A 17,927-nucleotide genomic window follows, 5' to 3' on the forward strand; every position below is an offset into this window, starting at 1 on the left:
ATGAGAACCTCAGATGTTGTTAGAGTAACTAGAAGAGGCCTCACCTGAGTTTCTTCTTGGTTCGGAGATAGGTTTGGAAGAGGAACTGGACTGCCAGCTGTAAGCTCACCTTTGCCATGCATGGATAATAAGGATGTTTTACCTTAGTCTGAAAGAAATAGCAAATTTACCTCAGAGTAGAAGTATGCCTGCAGGACAGATGCCTCTCAAATGTACCACCATGTTCTAAGTCAAGTAATTTCATTCATTTGGATTAAAAAAAAAACAACCTAAAGCATTTTCCTGTGCTAAAACCCCAGTCTCCAGTGCTGGTGTGAATAAACAACTGTGCTAGTGAGCAAATATGCTACAGCTGGAACAAACTTTCTGTGAGGGCCCACCAGAGCTGTGGATTGAATAAATTTAAGAAATGCTGCTGTGTTCATCACCACTTTTAGAAAAACTGAATTAGTAAACTGTATCTCCAATGAAAGTCTATCAGCTTTGGGGTGATTAACAACTTTTGGCTCTTTGATACAGAGGGGAATTTCTGTCCCTCTAGAGCTCAGTTTTCATCATTAAAAGAGGTGTGTGTTATTTCATAAATTTTACTATGGCACAATGATGTTTCTCCCACTACTAGAACAGGAGGCTGGAGTCTGCTTCGAGAGAGATGTCATCAGCATGAAAAAGTATTGGAGACAATGAATTGCTCAGCTAGAAAAGCAAAAGCATATAAACATTTTTCTTCTAGTTTTCCTGATTGCGACCCAAGTAGCTTCTGCAGCCCTTTCTACTCAACACATTCCAAATACTCTGATTAAAATCTAGGTACTTACAGCATTCAGTGAAGCTAATGACAGAACAAAACTGAAGTAGTCACTACTATATACATCTCTGTTCTTCATAAATTTCAAGTTTTCATCTCTCACCATCTGTAAAATAAGACAAAAAATTAAAATGCTGTCAAAGTACATTTCTCTAAATAAAATTGCACCTTTTATGCAAACATGTGTGGTATATAAAAACCAGTGTCAGACCTATTCTGTTCATGCTCTGAATCCCCTTCAGGTGGGAAAATACATAAAGGAGACTTAGATGATTTGTATAAAACCAGTGGTTTTCTTCCAACAACATTACAAAACACAAGACAACAGATGAGGGAATTCATTTGACAATTAAGGGAAAAGAAAAATGTTGCCTTCAGCATTTGTGTTTGCCCCCTTGAGATCATATCCAGTATTACCTAAACTAGACAGACATGTACAGAATTGAAGCTGCTTTTGGTTTCTCTTTTCTCCTCCCCTTTCTACATTGTTGTGAACTCAAGAACTTGAGGATGACTGTAATTTGCCATCATCTCCATTACTCCTTAAGAGTACTTCAAATGAAGCATCTTCTCAGCTCTTCTCTCTCCTTGCTTGCATGCTGCCTGCTGCCACGTCTCACGTTTAACTAATTTGCCTGCAGTTTTTCAAAGCAAAGAATGATGGATCAGCTTTGTGAGAAGGGACAGCCAAACTGAACGCACCACAGAACAGCTTGGTCACAACTTCATGCCAGGATCCAGAATTATTTTCTAGCTTTGCTTTCAAGAAGGGAATTACTTCAAGTCCCCCTTCAAAGTTACTGTGTTCCTCTTACTAAGACCTTTAATGTCATACGAGCAGGAAGTAGCTGCCACTTTCAGTGCTCTACCTGGTATATCCTCACAGGCATCTTCTCAACAAAAAGGCCTTTTTTTTCTCCTTTTCTAACCAGCTTAGTCAGGATGGAGAGACGGTCACTGTTGGGCCTGTGGGGTCGAGGTGATGACTGGGGGGAAATTTCTGGTGAAGATGGAGCAGATCTGAAACATACACAAGCTCAAGGTGAATAATGATATCCTCTGACAAACCTACAGTTCAAGTTTAAAGCACCAGTACAGGCAGTGTTATCTCCAGGTAAATTTAGATGACAGTCTAGATACTTCTTGAGGCTGTTGGTCAGCTTGATCTTTTTACTGCAATAGTGAGAGCAGTATGGAAGAGGAAATTATAAAAGCAATAAAGGACTATCCATTAAGAAGCTTAAAAAACCCAAACAGAACAACAGAAGGGTCAGTAATTTCTCAGTTCTGGAGAGAAGGTCTCAATAACCTTTCCAGACACAGGAGGAACTTACAAGGAGAGGTCCTCGGCTTCTTGACGCACGACACTCACTCGGCTTTTCTTTGGCAAGACTGGGGAGTTCTGATCAGACACTCTCTGGTAGAACAGCATGTAGGCATTCCAGTAGCGCCGGCGCACGTCGGGGTAAGGGTTAGCTGAGGGCAGAAGAGACATTCCATGGATGAACTTGGGAAGGTTCAATACCTTCTCCATTCCGACAGGGAAGCGCAAGGAACACGCACCACGGCAGCACAAAGTTATTCGTCAGATCAAGGGGTCAGGCTATGTTAGTGAAGACCAAAACCTTGAATTCTAAAATATTTTCTCCAAGACCCTATGTATTTTCAAAAGGGAACTCTCAGAATTTTCAAACAAGTGAATACGTGTTTGGAAATGTACCAGGAATTAATTTGTAAAGCATTTAAAAGTTTAACTATATGATGCCACATCATGTTCCATGCTCAGCCATTTTCACTAGCCTAAAACAAGGCCTGTTTTGTGGGGTTTTTTTTTAAACTATTTTAAGAAAGTGCCATTTTACTTCTGAATGTCCTCTGCTACTAAGTCTACAAAGTGCTGAACAACACTGACTGTGGTTCAATTAATATTATTAAAAGAAGATTTTAGAAAAAAAAAATACATCTGAAGGATTATTAGATCAAGTAACTCAAAGATGACATAATAGACTGAGCTCTACCCTCTACTGAGAACCACTAGAATATAAAGCTACTGTAAATCAATCAGTCCTTCTTACATTGATCATAGACTTTAGGTCTGTACTCTCCACCAAAACATTCATATTCCAAGGTTTCATCAGTTAAATCAAATTCTTCGACGACGGTGTCATTAAATTTATACCACTTTCCTTTTCCACATCCTCTGTGATCAAAACAGAACAGACACACAGCAGAAAAAGAGTTGCTTCATTGCAAGCCCAGTAAAAAAACAAACCACCCTGAACACCCTAGAAATGACAACCCTGAATTCACATTTGTTTTGACAGTAAGTAGAAAGCTTAATTCAAAGACCAAGTTTGATTTAAAACAAAAAATAATAAGCTTGATGAAAAATATGAAAGCAGCACAACACCCATGACTAAGTGTCATGGGAAGCTCTCAAACTGCAGTACCTGGTATGTAAGAAGTATTGAGACCACACAACGTTGGGTGTTAAGAAAGGTAAAAGTGCTGCAAATAGAGCTCTGGGTTGTTCACTGTACCTTCCCAAAATAAGGAGTCTTTAGAACACTGTCAATCCCCCCCATGCAAATCTTCTTGGCCATTACCTCCTGTCCTTGATAAAGGAGTAGTAGTGCCCTGCATGTGCCTGGCCACTGTGAACAATCACACCAACAAGCTCATAGTTTTCTGTGGGGGCAACTTTCTTCCTTGGGGAGCCCCCACCTCCTTGATCTGCACTTCTGCCATTATCCCCCACTTCTGAGGAGGAGTCCTGGCGAGCCATCCCTGACACAGTGTAAGGCTCCATGTTCAGCATCCAGGGAAACTGTTGGAAGACATATTTCAGTTAACAGAGAGATTACATTGTGCACATACTTAGTGTAATCTTATGAGAATTCTGTTAATACATCCCACACTGGAAACACCAAAGGAAAACATGGTACTTCAACTTTTTATCCTTATGACACAGAAGTTAAATGAAACGTCTTTAAGAGAGGGTTTTGCTCTTATTTTCTGGAAGGACCCTGAGAATGTTGCAGGTAAGGAAAGCTCTAAGGCAAAGTACTTATTTACTGTAGCATGTTCATGTTCAAGTGTATCACACACTCAAAATCCGTGTATCAAAAACGTGGGGAAAATAAGGAAGAATGAGAATAGGAAGAGTGAGAGTTCACTTCACAAAGGGGGGTGGGCACCATACAGAAAAGCCTTCTTACCCTTATTTGCTCATCATATTTAATAGAACGTCCACTCTCCCAGTCAAAGCCAAACCTCATCAGGTGAATCACCAACAGGCTGGGTAGGACCTTAATGCACGTGCGCTTCACTGTAGTTCTCTTAAAAAGAAAAGAAGAATCTCACCTCTATCTATATTCCTCAGGCATTCTGTAGTGTTCTTCTACAGGTGGACAACTGCAGCCATCTGGAACTGCTGTACAACACTGCCATGGGGGCAGGATGGCCATAGGAGGACTACAATGTGTAGAGTATTACAGAGTTTGTGCAGTGGGCTGATATGTTACAGAACGTTTTACCATCCTGCCATCCCTCTACATGTTCAGTCTACAATATAAGTTACAAGGAATGAAGAATGCTATCATATGGATTTATGGATTTAACCTTTTAATTATGTCTTTGAAGTAGAAAATGCAGGCAGTATCTAAGCATGGCTTCTATGACCATTTAATACTTCAGAAATTAATAAGCAACAGTTGAATCCTCTTTCACAGACAATACCTTTTCTTTGCACTTTTCACAGTAGTATGCATTGCTTCCTTCCAGAACTTCTCCTCTAACAAACTGATCCAAAGATATTTCCAGACTTTGACATGAAGTCACCCCTAAGTTGAGAGCCATGAAGGCTTCCTCACGCTCATACCTAAATTGAAGAAGATAAACAGTCAAGGCATTGACTTGTAGAACCAACTTGCATTTTGAAGATGTGCTTAAGAAAGAATAATGCATTTGCACCCCAACTGTGATGCTCACAAGGCACAAGTCTCTCTCTACCTTGTGCTATTCTGACCTCCCTTGTTTTAATACAGTTATAGGAGCACATAACTAGGTAATAATGCACTGCATTTAACAGTACCTGTGAGGACAGTCCTTGCAGATCTTCTGATCAGAGAAGATACCTTGAAAAGTATTCTTAAATATTTGGTCTCTTCCTATTTTCTGTTGGGAGATGAAAAGTTAGACATCAGCTGGGTGTATTGCAAAATGAAACACCAAGAAAGCCATAGGAATGTTAAACTTCTGAGTATTATGTAGATTATAAAATAAAATGAATGGTTCTCTGCCTTCTTTTCTGAAGAACAAAGGAGAAAAGGTACCAAGAAGATGCAAATAAACAAGGGAAGAAATCCCTGAGGTTTTTACCTTGAGGTACTCATCCATTTGATCTATAAGACTGGTGAAGAACTCATAAGCATCCTGCTGCTCTCTAACATAAAGTTCCTTATTCCACATCTTGAAAATCTACATAAATACATATAAAAAAGTGGTTGTTCAATATACATACCACTAAAGAAAGTGATTTTTTAAAATAAATGTGTAACTTTTAGGTTTTGACTTTTTGAAGTACAGCTTCATCTCTAGAAATGAGAAAAGGCAGAATAAATGTTAATTAGCTAATTAAACAAAGAGATGTATTACCTTCCAAAAGTTCTCAGGTACATAATACTGTAGCTTGCTTTCCATCAAATGACCAAAAAGAGACTGAACTTGATAGAACACATTGTCATCTGGATTGTCTGTATCATCATCAATGGAAAGCAAGGCCTGGAGAGAAACACAAAACCTTATTAAGTTGGTTCTTGGCAAAATTATTACTGTAAGTTGTCAGACACACTGTTCAACAACTTGTAATTCCCATATTTATTGCATGTATACCTTTATACACACACAGAGGGTTTTTTTGTTTGTTTGTTTTTTAAACAGTTCATTTACAAACGGTGCAAAGATGAACTTGCAGTTTGGGTGACAGTAATTCTAGAAAGAGGAATTTACTGGATATTGAACCAATTACCTCTGGGAGACCAGGCTGCATATATAGCTGCTGGAAAACAGCATTCATGTAACATGTAGCACCACCATTCTTCAGTCCCACAAATCCTGAAATGGAGCGACTATCCACTGGTGGGAGGTACTAGAATGACAAGCACATTCACATTGTTTTGTCCCAGGAAGTTATAAAAAGCCTGAGATTCCAAGAACATTCAATAGCTTTTATTATCACCTTTGTATTAGCTGGTAAGAGCAATCTGATCTAGTTAACAAGGTCCCTGTGCACTGCAGGGGGGGCTGGACTATATGACCTTTAAAGGTCCCTTCCAACCCCACACCTTCTATGATTCTATGATTTAATGGCAAATCAGGAATAGAAATTCTGAAATATCACAAGAGCAGTATATTTAGTCATGTATATATTTGACACTTAGCACAAAACTGTTAAAAATAGCCTAAAACATATTTAAATAAAATTAGTGACATTTAGGAAATACTTCTTTCTTATCCAGATAATAACTAAGACTCACTGACGTATTTGCTTCTGAGAAAGATCAAATGGCTCTGCATTTAGTCTTATCTGCTTTTTGTCACTCCAAATGGAAGTTTCAGGAATGTAGCATTTAAATAAGTCATGCACAGTGCTTCAAAGCACACTCATATACATCCAAAAAGGCTTCTTGCTTACATCAAACTCCTTGTTAAGTGCCGGGTCACACTGGTGATGCATAGAGAGCAGCTCTTTGGTAATGAGCTGGAGATTGGAAGGTGAGCTATCAGCCAGCATCACCAGCACCTCATAAGCAGCCAGTCTGCTGTCTGCTGTACTGCACCTGGAAAGAAAACCACAGCTGAGGTTTGTTTTGCAAATGACTCAATTATTTCTAATTCCAGAAAGTCATATTACTCAGAACAGGTGACAGTTAATGTTCAAAGGGAACACTTTAAATGATAAAACATTCCTGAGAGACTGAAGTGCTATTATTTTTTTTCTTTCTTGGGCAAGGAGAGTGGGGAAGAAAAGAGTAAGAAGAGCAGCAGCAGAAACACTGGTTTAAATAAGCCTCCCTCACTGACATGGAGACACATGTTGCTAACATTCCATACCAAAGAAAAGTAGATGCCCTAAAAAGACAGCACAGAATTGGTTGTAAGTTTGAGAATGAACAGATACTCTCTATTAAACTGATGAAGACATAATATTTACAGGGAGATAAGCTTTGAAAGAGCTAGACCAGGTAACTGACTTGCTACAAGTGACCTAAGCTGTGCAAGGCAAGTAGAAAACGCTTCTACTGAGCTCTTTTCAATGGATCATACAACACACAAGACCTTTTTCTAAAGGCCAAAGAAAAGGCTTTATTTACCTTAAGCAAACCAAAAAGCATGGATGAGATGAACTACAATGAAGCAAAGCAGGAACAAAACACTAAGGCCTAGCAAGTCCCCCTCATATAACAGATTCATTTAGGTTGGAAAAGGCCTTCAAGATCATCAAGTCCAACCATTAACCCTACTCTGCCAAGTCCAGCACTGAGCCATGTCCCCAAGCACCACATCTAGACTTCTAAACACATCCAGGGATGGTGACTCAACCGCCTCCCTGGGCAGCAGGTTCCAGTGTCTGACAACCCTTTCGGTGAAAAAGTTCTTCCTAATGTCTAGTCTGAAAGTCCCCTGGTGCAGCTTGAGGCCATTTCCTCTTGTTCTATCACCAGTTACTTGTGAGAAGAGACCAGTGTCTGCCTCTTTACACCATCCTTTCAGGTGGTTGTAGAGTGGGATGAGGTCTCCTCTCAGCCTCCCTTTCTCCAGACTAAACAGCCCCAGTTCCCTCAGTTGCTCCTCATAAGACTTGTTCTCAAAGCCCTTCACCAGCTTTGTTGCACTTCCTTGGACACACTCAAGCACCTCAGTGTCTTCCCTGTACTGAGATGCCCAAAACTGGACACAGTATTTGAGGTGTGGCCTCACCAGTGCCAGGTACAGAGGGACCACCAGCTCCCTGGTCCTGCTTGCCACACCATTTCCAATACAAGCCAGGATGCCATTGGCCTTCTTGGCCACCTGGGCACACTGCTGGCTCATATTCAGCTGCCTGTCAATCAGAACCCCCAGGTTCCTTTCTGCTGGGCAACCTTCCAGCCACTCTTCCCCAAGCCTGTAGCATTGCATGGAGTTGTTGTGGCCCAAGTGGAGGACCTGGCACTTGGCCTTGTTCAACATCACACAATTGATCTCGGCCTGTCAATCTAGTCTGTCCAAGTCTCTCTGGAGAGTCTCCAAACTCTCAGGCAGATCAACACTCCCTCCCCACTTGGTGTTGTCTGCAAACTTACTGAGGGTGTACTCTATCTCCTCATCAAGATCATTGATAGAGATGTTAAAAAGAAGTAGTCCCAACACTGAGCCCTGAGGAAGCCCACTTGTGACTGGCCAAAATGTATGAAAGTAAAAGTTTCCACCCTTTGATACATCCTGGGCTATTATCAGCTATCTCAGGGGCAAGGAGACTTGCTTGGCATTAGCATTTTACCAGAGGTAGTTCTACAGAAACAAAACAGCAGAACTTTTGAGATTCTCATGTATAAAGGGCTTGGAAAGGTAATTTCCTGCTCATGCTCCAATTTAGCCAATGTCTCAAGCTGAAGGGGTTACTCTCTGGTCTCACTGCAACTTGAAGCTGCAGTTCATCACTGATCTAACAAACAAAATGCAGGCTTTGGATGTGCAGAAAAACTAAGATTTTGGGTCACACACAAACTTACAAAAATGCTATTTGGGCACTTATGTAGGAAATGTAGAGAACTGGAAAAATGCTCCAACATTGGTATGAAATCCTAGCCTCTGTAGCCCTCCTGTGCCATCTACATTCATGAGATCTAGGACAAAACCCAACATAAACAACAAAAACAATTTTTACTTAGGATGAAAGTCTTGCTGACTGATTGCAGCACTGCCTGCTGGAGAATGGCTGTTCAGGATGATTCTGGATGCTCGGAAGAGGAAATCATCCAATAATGGCTTAATCAAAGATGAACCTGCAACACAGTAACCCACAGCTCCTGTTAAATACTCCCATTAGCACTGCAAATACCAAAATCTGTTCTGTAATAGCAAAATCACTTAATAGCACCATATTATAGTAACCAAAACCATCAAAATATTTTATCAAGAGTACCAAAATTCCTCCCTATAGAGCTGTATCACTTCTACTGGTGCATTAAGTTTTCACACCTACTGTCCACTGGTAAGTCATCTGTTAATGCTATGAAGATTTCACACTAGTCTAGTCACTTTAGAGTAAAAAGGAATACTTACCAACCATTTCCTTCTCTGCCCCACAAAGTGAAAGGAGGGTCTTGATGAGCCTCAAGTGTCCTGCTAACAGGATGTTATCAGCTTCACTGGTCTCACACTCTGCTGTGCGGTTGGGTTCAAAGTTGTCTAGCCAGGTGATCTCATCTTCTAACATGGCAGCTGGGCTGATCTTCAGCTGTTCCATTTCTGATGCTGCAAGAGAAAAAGGAAACCCAGAAAAATGAACAGCTCTAAAATATAAAACAGAATATAAACAGAAAGTACTTAAAACATTTTGGGAATGGTGCAGTTTCCCCTGCAGTGTGTACAAAGTCCAGCTTCCACACAGGAACTCACTTCACTTTCCAAAAGGAGAAAGCTGCCTTGCTGGTACTGACAACCAAGATTGGCTCCTGCCAGATGTTGACAACACAGGACAGCCAGCACACAGGCAGGTCATATTGAGTTCATGGTGTAGTAAGAGGGCAAATCATACAATCGTAGAATAGTTTGGGTTGGAAGGGACCTTAAAGATCATCTACCATTGTCTGCATTGGCAGAGACACCTCCTACCAGACAAGGATGCTCAGAGCCCCATCCAACTTGGCAACTCCTTCTAGAGAAGGAAGACATGCTTGGAAGCTGCAATCAGAAGCCTGTACAGTCATCTACACATACTTACATGTGAGGTCATCCAATAATGAGGCCATTTCCTCTTGTTCTATCACCAGTTACTTGTGAGAAGAGACCAGTGTCTGCCTCTTTACACCATCCTTTCAGGTGGTTGTAGAGTGGGATGAGGTCTCCTCTCAGCCTCCCTTTCTCCAGACTAAACAGCCCCAGTTCCCTCAGTTGCTCCTCATAAGACTTGTTCTCAAAGCCCTTCACCAGCTTTGTTGCACTTCCTTGGACACACTCAAGCACCTCAGTGTCTTCCCTGTACTGAGATGCCCAAAACTGGACACAGTATTTGAGGTGTGGCCTCACCAGTGCCAGGTACAGAGGGACCACCAGCTCCCTGGTCCTGCTTGCCACACCATTTCCAATACAAGCCAGGATGCCATTGGCCTTCTTGGCCACCTGGGCACACTGCTGGCTCATATTCAGCTGCCTGTCAATCAGAACCCCCAGGTTCCTTTCTGCTGGGCAACCTTCCAGCCACTCTTCCCCAAGCCTGTAGCATTGCATGGAGTTGTTGTGGCCCAAGTGGAGGACCTGGCACTTGGCCTTGTTCAACATCACACAATTGATCTCGGCCTGTCAATCTAGTCTGTCCAAGTCTCTCTGGAGAGTCTCCAAACTCTCAGGCAGATCAACACTCCCTCCCCACTTGGTGTTGTCTGCAAACTTACTGAGGGTGTACTCTATCTCCTCATCAAGATCATTGATAGAGATGTTAAAAAGAAGTAGTCCCAACACTGAGCCCTGAGGAAGCCCACTTGTGACTGGCCAAAATGTATGAAAGTAAAAGTTTCCACCCTTTGATACATCCTGGGCTATTATCAGCTATCTCAGGGGCAAGGAGACTTGCTTGGCATTAGCATTTTACCAGAGGTAGTTCTACAGAAACAAAACAGCAGAACTTTTGAGATTCTCATGTATAAAGGGCTTGGAAAGGTAATTTCCTGCTCATGCTCCAATTTAGCCAATGTCTCAAGCTGAAGGGGTTACTCTCTGGTCTCACTGCAACTTGAAGCTGCAGTTCATCACTGATCTAACAAACAAAATGCAGGCTTTGGATGTGCAGAAAAACTAAGATTTTGGGTCACACACAAACTTACAAAAATGCTATTTGGGCACTTATGTAGGAAATGTAGAGAACTGGAAAAATGCTCCAACATTGGTATGAAATCCTAGCCTCTGTAGCCCTCCTGTGCCATCTACATTCATGAGATCTAGGACAAAACCCAACATAAACAACAAAAACAATTTTTACTTAGGATGAAAGTCTTGCTGACTGATTGCAGCACTGCCTGCTGGAGAATGGCTGTTCAGGATGATTCTGGATGCTCGGAAGAGGAAATCATCCAATAATGGCTTAATCAAAGATGAACCTGCAACACAGTAACCCACAGCTCCTGTTAAATACTCCCATTAGCACTGCAAATACCAAAATCTGTTCTGTAATAGCAAAATCACTTAATAGCACCATATTATAGTAACCAAAACCATCAAAATATTTTATCAAGAGTACCAAAATTCCTCCCTATAGAGCTGTATCACTTCTACTGGTGCATTAAGTTTTCACACCTACTGTCCACTGGTAAGTCATCTGTTAATGCTATGAAGATTTCACACTAGTCTAGTCACTTTAGAGTAAAAAGGAATACTTACCAACCATTTCCTTCTCTGCCCCACAAAGTGAAAGGAGGGTCTTGATGAGCCTCAAGTGTCCTGCTAACAGGATGTTATCAGCTTCACTGGTCTCACACTCTGCTGTGCGGTTGGGTTCAAAGTTGTCTAGCCAGGTGATCTCATCTTCTAACATGGCAGCTGGGCTGATCTTCAGCTGTTCCATTTCTGATGCTGCAAGAGAAAAAGGAAACCCAGAAAAATGAACAGCTCTAAAATATAAAACAGAATATAAACAGAAAGTACTTAAAACATTTTGGGAATGGTGCAGTTTCCCCTGCAGTGTGTACAAAGTCCAGCTTCCACACAGGAACTCACTTCACTTTCCAAAAGGAGAAAGCTGCCTTGCTGGTACTGACAACCAAGATTGGCTCCTGCCAGATGTTGACAACACAGGACAGCCAGCACACAGGCAGGTCATATTGAGTTCATGGTGTAGTAAGAGGGCAAATCATACAATCGTAGAATAGTTTGGGTTGGAAGGGACCTTAAAGATCATCTACCATTGTCTGCATTGGCAGAGACACCTCCTACCAGACAAGGATGCTCAGAGCCCCATCCAACTTGGCAACTCCTTCTAGAGAAGGAAGACATGCTTGGAAGCTGCAATCAGAAGCCTGTACAGTCATCTACACATACTTACATGTGAGGTCATCCAATAACTGACATCTCAGGTCAAAATATTCTGTGCACTGGGAGAGAAGTCTGAAACAGGTACAAACAGAAGAAAAGTTTAAATTAAAATCAGAAGCATTTTTCTAAGCAGCTGCTTTTAAGGCCTGTGAGCTCTATCCATCTAATCCAAAATAGCACAGCTGTCTGGGTATGCCTCTGCAGGCACATGCTGCAGCTTCAGAACAAATTCCTTCCCAACAGCAACTTTTGAATGCTATGAATAACATTTAATCCTGCTTTCTTCCTTCTCCTCATAACAATTCTAATTAATTAGTATTAATTATCAGAATAAGATAAAACAACCACACATTTTAACTTCAGTTATTCCTCTATTCAGATTCCTCTAGAAATTCCTGTGTAAAGTTACTGTTAAATTCAACAGCCTTTGGCCAGTCAGGGACCAGTTAACAGCACTGACAGCCACAGTCTTTAGAGGTCTAACAGGTAACAAGAAATCAGGTGAAGTCCTGGGTCCAGACACCACTGAAAAGGCCAGAGCCTTTAGGATTGGTTTCTGTTACTGTCATAGCTCCCACCACCTCTGTGCCTCAGACAGGATCCCAGCCAGGTTCTGACTGCCATGAGCTCATCCTAGAAGGAGCAGCCCTACTTACCAACTACCACCTCTCAAACAGGAAGTCAAATAAGTTGAACCACAATTGTTCACAGAGGAAGAGGGCCTTGAGGATCCAGCTTTATTTCCCCTCAATTTACCCAATTCCAGAACTAGCTGGGGTGCAACAGGATTGTCAACTTTCTACAGACTTTTCAAGTCCCTCCTCCCTTGTGCTTCAGAGCCACCTCAGCACTGCTCACTGTAAAGTGTGGTAAGATTTGTTTCCTCAACACACACACATCTGACTGACCTCTGGTTGATTCCTCTCATGATGCTGGTTGGTGACCAAAGAGGCAGCTGGGCACCAAGAACAACACTCAAGAGAAACTGGTTTGGCTTTTGTACATCTGGGTGAGCTGATGTGTCTGTCTGACTAAGGGTGTACAACTGGTCACAGGCAACACGACGAATCTGAAACAGGGTCATTGTCAAACACTTGCAGTTGGCTCAAAGGTTGCAAAAATGACACTTCAGTTTTGTTAGAAAGCTAACAGAAAAAAAACAGACATGGAAAAGCTTGTGCAAACCAGACTACGAGCTCTGCACCTGCCAGCCAGGGTTTCTTCATTTATAGGGGTTTAGAAATCCACTTTTATCCCTGAGCTAAAAGCTTTGATGCTTTTATTAAACACAGATTACAAATTCAGATGAGGGGAAAAAGATGCAGTTACTTCACACAAAATATGTGAGATGCAATGAAATTTAGCATAGCATGGTTTGAAAGTATCTACATTTCAGAATATCCATAATAATCTTAAAACAGAACAATTTTTACAAGGGTTCTGACATTTGGAAGCATTTCTCAAAAGTTCAGAAAAGTCCATTAGATTTTACCCAAATAATTTGAGACAAAAGTTACTTCATACTCTCCCTGAAGTACTAGTTTTACAGAATGTTTCATTAATATGAGAGTATTTTCTTTAGACCAGCCACAGCACAGTCCTGTGCCTCATGGATTAAACAAGCCTAAAGAATGTAATACTTCAGCATTTTCTAGATACTGGCATTACTAGAAATTATACAAATGTTATTCATTCAATTACAAGCAAATCTGTGTTGGAATAGTTGTAATGAACAATTTTATCTTCAAGACCATATTAAATGATCAAAGTGTCCACGTTTCAGGATTGTAACATCTGACTTTTCAGAGACAGACTCTCACCTCAGCACTTGGTGATCCAAGCAGTATGTCAATGATGAAATCAGCAACACAAGGCAAATTGTAAAAAGAACCTAGAACAGAAGAATAACCAGGCTATATTTTTAAAAAAGAATCCATTAAAGTAAGTCAGCTACAGTCTTGCATCAGAATACTGCAGAACCCAAGGGACATCCCCCGTTAACACTGAAAAGCAGAAACAGCTATTTGCATTTCTCCCCATCTCTTTTCCTCACCAGAGACTAGCACCACATTAGAATTCCATTTTCCTTCTCCTTCCACCACCACCAAGATGTACACATCCTGTACACAAAGGTTCAAGTACTAAACACTAGCTATGCAAACAGCAGCACTTAGAGAACTACACCATTCAAAGCCAGTGCAAATATTTATATACGGGCAGTAAGTCAGCTTTCCCAGTACTTTTCACTAAGGCACAGCACCACATGCTTTGTTTCATGCCACTTGTTCTTCAGTCCTGGAAAAACAATCCTGTAATTTTTCATGAAATCTTGTGGTTTTAACTTGATCTGAGTTTCTAACTCAGCTTCCAAACCTTGAAGTTCATAATGAGTATTTTGCACTCGTCTGTCTCCAAAAGCCTCCCCCATCACCTTACTTGTACTCCAAACAGTGAGTAATCCAATTGTACTTCTTACCTAGTTGCTGGCTGCGTAGCTGAAGGCAGGTGACCAAGAGTGACAAGGCTTCTCCAGCAATCAGAGCATCTTTGGTGGACACAGACTGCTGCCTGACACAGATCCCAGCGTGCAGCGCCGTTGGCTCTCCTTCACTTCCTGAGCTGCAATTACTTCCTGCAATAAGCCATGAACAAGTGTTCAAAATCATCAGACTTCTCAGGTGTTTTCAACTTCTGGTCTATTCTCTGCAATTGAAAAACTTCTCCAAATGCCAAATGAACGTGCAGCATTTTTCTCAGCTTTGCCTAATTCAATCATAGAATATCCTGAGTTGGAAGGGACGCAAGAGGATCATTCAGCCAAACTCGAATGAATTCAGCTTCAAGCTTTGCAAGAGTTAAATTAAGAATAAACCAAATGCTTTCTTTAGATTGATTTAGAGACACTGTTAACCTACCTGAGCTGCTAAGTCTGCTTCTAATCCCAGCAGGAAATAAAGTGTTGCTCTCTTTTATTGGCTGACTGCTTCCCACAAGGTCCAGTCGTCCTGCAGCAGCAGCCCAGGAGAGTCTCATGAAACAAGCCACTGTGGACGTGAAGTCATTCACCTCCATAGTCTGAAGGAACAAGAACCAGCAGTTACTTCCGTGATATTCAACACCACTTGTCAATCACAGGGATGAGAGGAATGTATCTCCTGGATTACATCAAACTGACATTTGGATTTGTCTTCCTCTCTGCTCTAAGCAGGCTCCAGGATACACAAACGTTTTTGTTCCCAAGGAGAGACCAAGATTGTCCCCTTAATAGGAATCAGTTCAGATTTAAACTCTCCATTAAGGCAGACTTTTAAACTCTCTGGAGTTAGCCATGCTGATTTCAAATCATATTGATCCATTTGTTCACTGCCAAAGAACCTCTCATAGCATATTCCTTACATCAAAGAGTGAAGTTTCTTTCAACCAGACTCAAGTTTCAAACGTGCTGAGTTCTTGTCAGGTTAAGAGTGTTTTAATAAATAGCCAGTCTCAGATTAATTACACTGACACACCTATAAAGGGGAAAACAGCATTTTCTTGAGGTATTGAAAAATCTCCTTTTTCCCCAGAGCACCATCAAGCAAATTTAATTTTTTAAAGAGCTATTTGAAACAAATAAAAACTTGCCCCAAATGTCTAACTTGAAGAAATACACACTTCAGACTACTACTTCAAGCAGGAATCTCCTTTCTAGTCACAGAAAAATAAGAAGAATAAGATCTTAGAGTTAAGCATGACTGAAAATAAATCACAAGATTTCTGGGTAGATCTATTTCTGGTAACCACTTTCAGGGTACTGTTTTCCCTTTGTACTGCCAAAATAATTCCTGAGACTTAAAATTCAAATCAAGATTGGGAAGGAAGACTGATGGTCAGGATCTTCAGAGGTTTTTAAACGGAGCCTGGGCACGAACTTGTATGAAAGGTACATTTTTCTGATTAAAAACCAGGTGTGTCACTGGAGGCACCACTGCTACATCACCATAAATCATCAAACACTTTCTTACTTGTATGGCAACTCTTGCTGCTGGTATGATTTCTTCTACCCTAATGGAGGATCTGTCAGACACCGAGAGCTGTCGGTAGGATGACTTCTCAGGTGTTCCACAAATGGACATCTGCCTACTTGCTTGTCGGCTGACGTTACGGAAGGGCCGTGAGGACAATGCTTCTACCCCATCTTTAATGAAATCCTCATCCAGTAAGGTAGGCATTGTCTGCCCAACAAGCAAGAACCTACATTCACAGAGCAAAAACATCAGGCTTGTTTTTGGAACGTTAACAACAAGCGAATGAAACAGAACTCAAAGCACCAATTAATCTTCAATATTACAAGCTGCTCTCCAAGAGCCAAGAAAGCAGCACTTTCTCTAATGAAAGGCAATTACTTACCTTGCAAGTTGCAGGCAGATGGAATAGACTCCCTGTCTTGTTTCGTAGTCTACTTCTGATGGGATGGAATCTCTCTGCATCACATTCACCACCAAACTTAAAAACAAATCAATAAGATAGACTCCATTTGAAAATGTTTTACATTAGGAGTGAACTGCAATTTATCTCTAGCCTCCCTGCCTCCTACTCAGTCAGATAATGCCAGTTAAAATTGCCAAGCTGGTGTCTTTGGAGACTAATATCCCCATTTTTCTCTCCTACATCTACAGATGGGAGCTTTCAGTTCCTGCTGGAAAATGCTTCAGGATCTATGGGGTGGGGTGAAGAATTACTAAGAGAGCAAGAGATACTTGATACACCTGACAAAAGCACAAACAGCATTGCCAGGTCTTCCAAACCACCCACTCTGCGACTTAACTCCCATTCTAAGGGGCTGAATTTTGGAGACAGTCAAAATTTCACTTGGTTCCCACTGCATGATCTGTGCTTTGACTGCTAAAGATGTCCACTGGTATCTAAGGAGGACACAACGTAACACTTGCATGATTTGAACTGGAAGACTTAAAGTGTTAACTATCCAAATATCAACTACCTTAAGTAAAAGCTACACTTCACAAGCTCATCTGTGCCTACCTTTATTTTGGCATTTAAGAACATACACTCTGTTCCATTACTATGGTAGTTACAGTAGCTTTTCAGAGACTGGGTAGTGAAAAAAACAGCTCTAGGTGCATTTTTTTTTTTCTTCTCTGAAAAAGAAACTACTAGGTGTACTAGTGTGCTGCAGTGTGGGAAACAGAAACCACACTAAATGAAGTGTTATAAACTGAGTGATGGTTTTGAAATCTAACCTCAAACCTCCTGCTCTGAGGAAGTTTTCACAGAAAGACTTGGCACAGTTTCTTGCCATTTCATCATCTGCAGTTGGCATCAGCTTGGAGCTCAGTACCTAAAATAAATGAATAAATAAGCATGCATTAACTCCTCTGTCTTAGTATTCTGGATCTGCCGAAGGTTGAAAGTGTAACAGGAAAAAATCCACTACAAATGAAGCAATTAACCCCATACTTAGATGAAGCTGTAGTCACTAAAACAGGAATCACATTACAAATATTCAAACTATGGCTATTACAGGTATTTATTCTTTACCAATGGGCATTTTTTTTCTCCTTGCACTTTACTTGTGAAGGGAGTGCATGTGCACACTCTAGCACATGAAATGTCTCCAGGCTCAGTTGGTGCTACTTAAGAGTCCAAATCCTTCTCCTTTCTAAATTTTCAATTGACAGTATCCCATAAAACATCCTACAGATGGCGTATTTATTGATTAATGCCTTCTGAAACATAACCATATTGCAGATACTGGGTGGCTTTTTTTGTCAAAGATGGTCCAGGTAGTTCTAGGGGCATCTGACCATCCCCACTGTACCATCCCTTC

At 41.1% G+C, this 17,927-nt stretch overlaps 1 protein-coding gene across 1 annotated transcript in view; it reads right to left on the reverse strand.

Annotated features, from left to right (window-relative positions):
- USP24 (ubiquitin specific peptidase 24) overlaps positions 1 to 17,927 on the reverse strand; it is a 50,886-nt gene that overhangs the window by 10,240 nt on the left and 22,719 nt on the right. Inside the window, 23 exon segments of the mRNA XM_009993569.1 lie at positions 45 to 148; positions 819 to 914; positions 1,678 to 1,828; positions 2,143 to 2,284; positions 2,884 to 3,008; positions 3,415 to 3,635; positions 4,027 to 4,146; positions 4,547 to 4,688; positions 4,902 to 4,984; positions 5,189 to 5,287; positions 5,465 to 5,590; positions 5,838 to 5,957; positions 6,504 to 6,648; positions 11,052 to 11,169; positions 11,450 to 11,641; positions 12,111 to 12,172; positions 13,009 to 13,169; positions 13,921 to 13,991; positions 14,577 to 14,732; positions 15,016 to 15,175; positions 16,105 to 16,333; positions 16,490 to 16,585; positions 17,341 to 17,438. Coding sequence (XP_009991871.1) covers positions 45 to 148; positions 819 to 914; positions 1,678 to 1,828; positions 2,143 to 2,284; positions 2,884 to 3,008; positions 3,415 to 3,635; positions 4,027 to 4,146; positions 4,547 to 4,688; positions 4,902 to 4,984; positions 5,189 to 5,287; positions 5,465 to 5,590; positions 5,838 to 5,957; positions 6,504 to 6,648; positions 11,052 to 11,169; positions 11,450 to 11,641; positions 12,111 to 12,172; positions 13,009 to 13,169; positions 13,921 to 13,991; positions 14,577 to 14,732; positions 15,016 to 15,175; positions 16,105 to 16,333; positions 16,490 to 16,585; positions 17,341 to 17,438 — 3,017 coding nt within the window.

Source organism: Chaetura pelagica, unplaced genomic scaffold (genome assembly GCF_000747805.2).
Source record: "Chaetura pelagica isolate M959 unplaced genomic scaffold, ChaPel_1.0 scaffold433, whole genome shotgun sequence".
NCBI lineage: Eukaryota > Metazoa > Chordata > Aves > Apodiformes > Apodidae > Chaetura > Chaetura pelagica.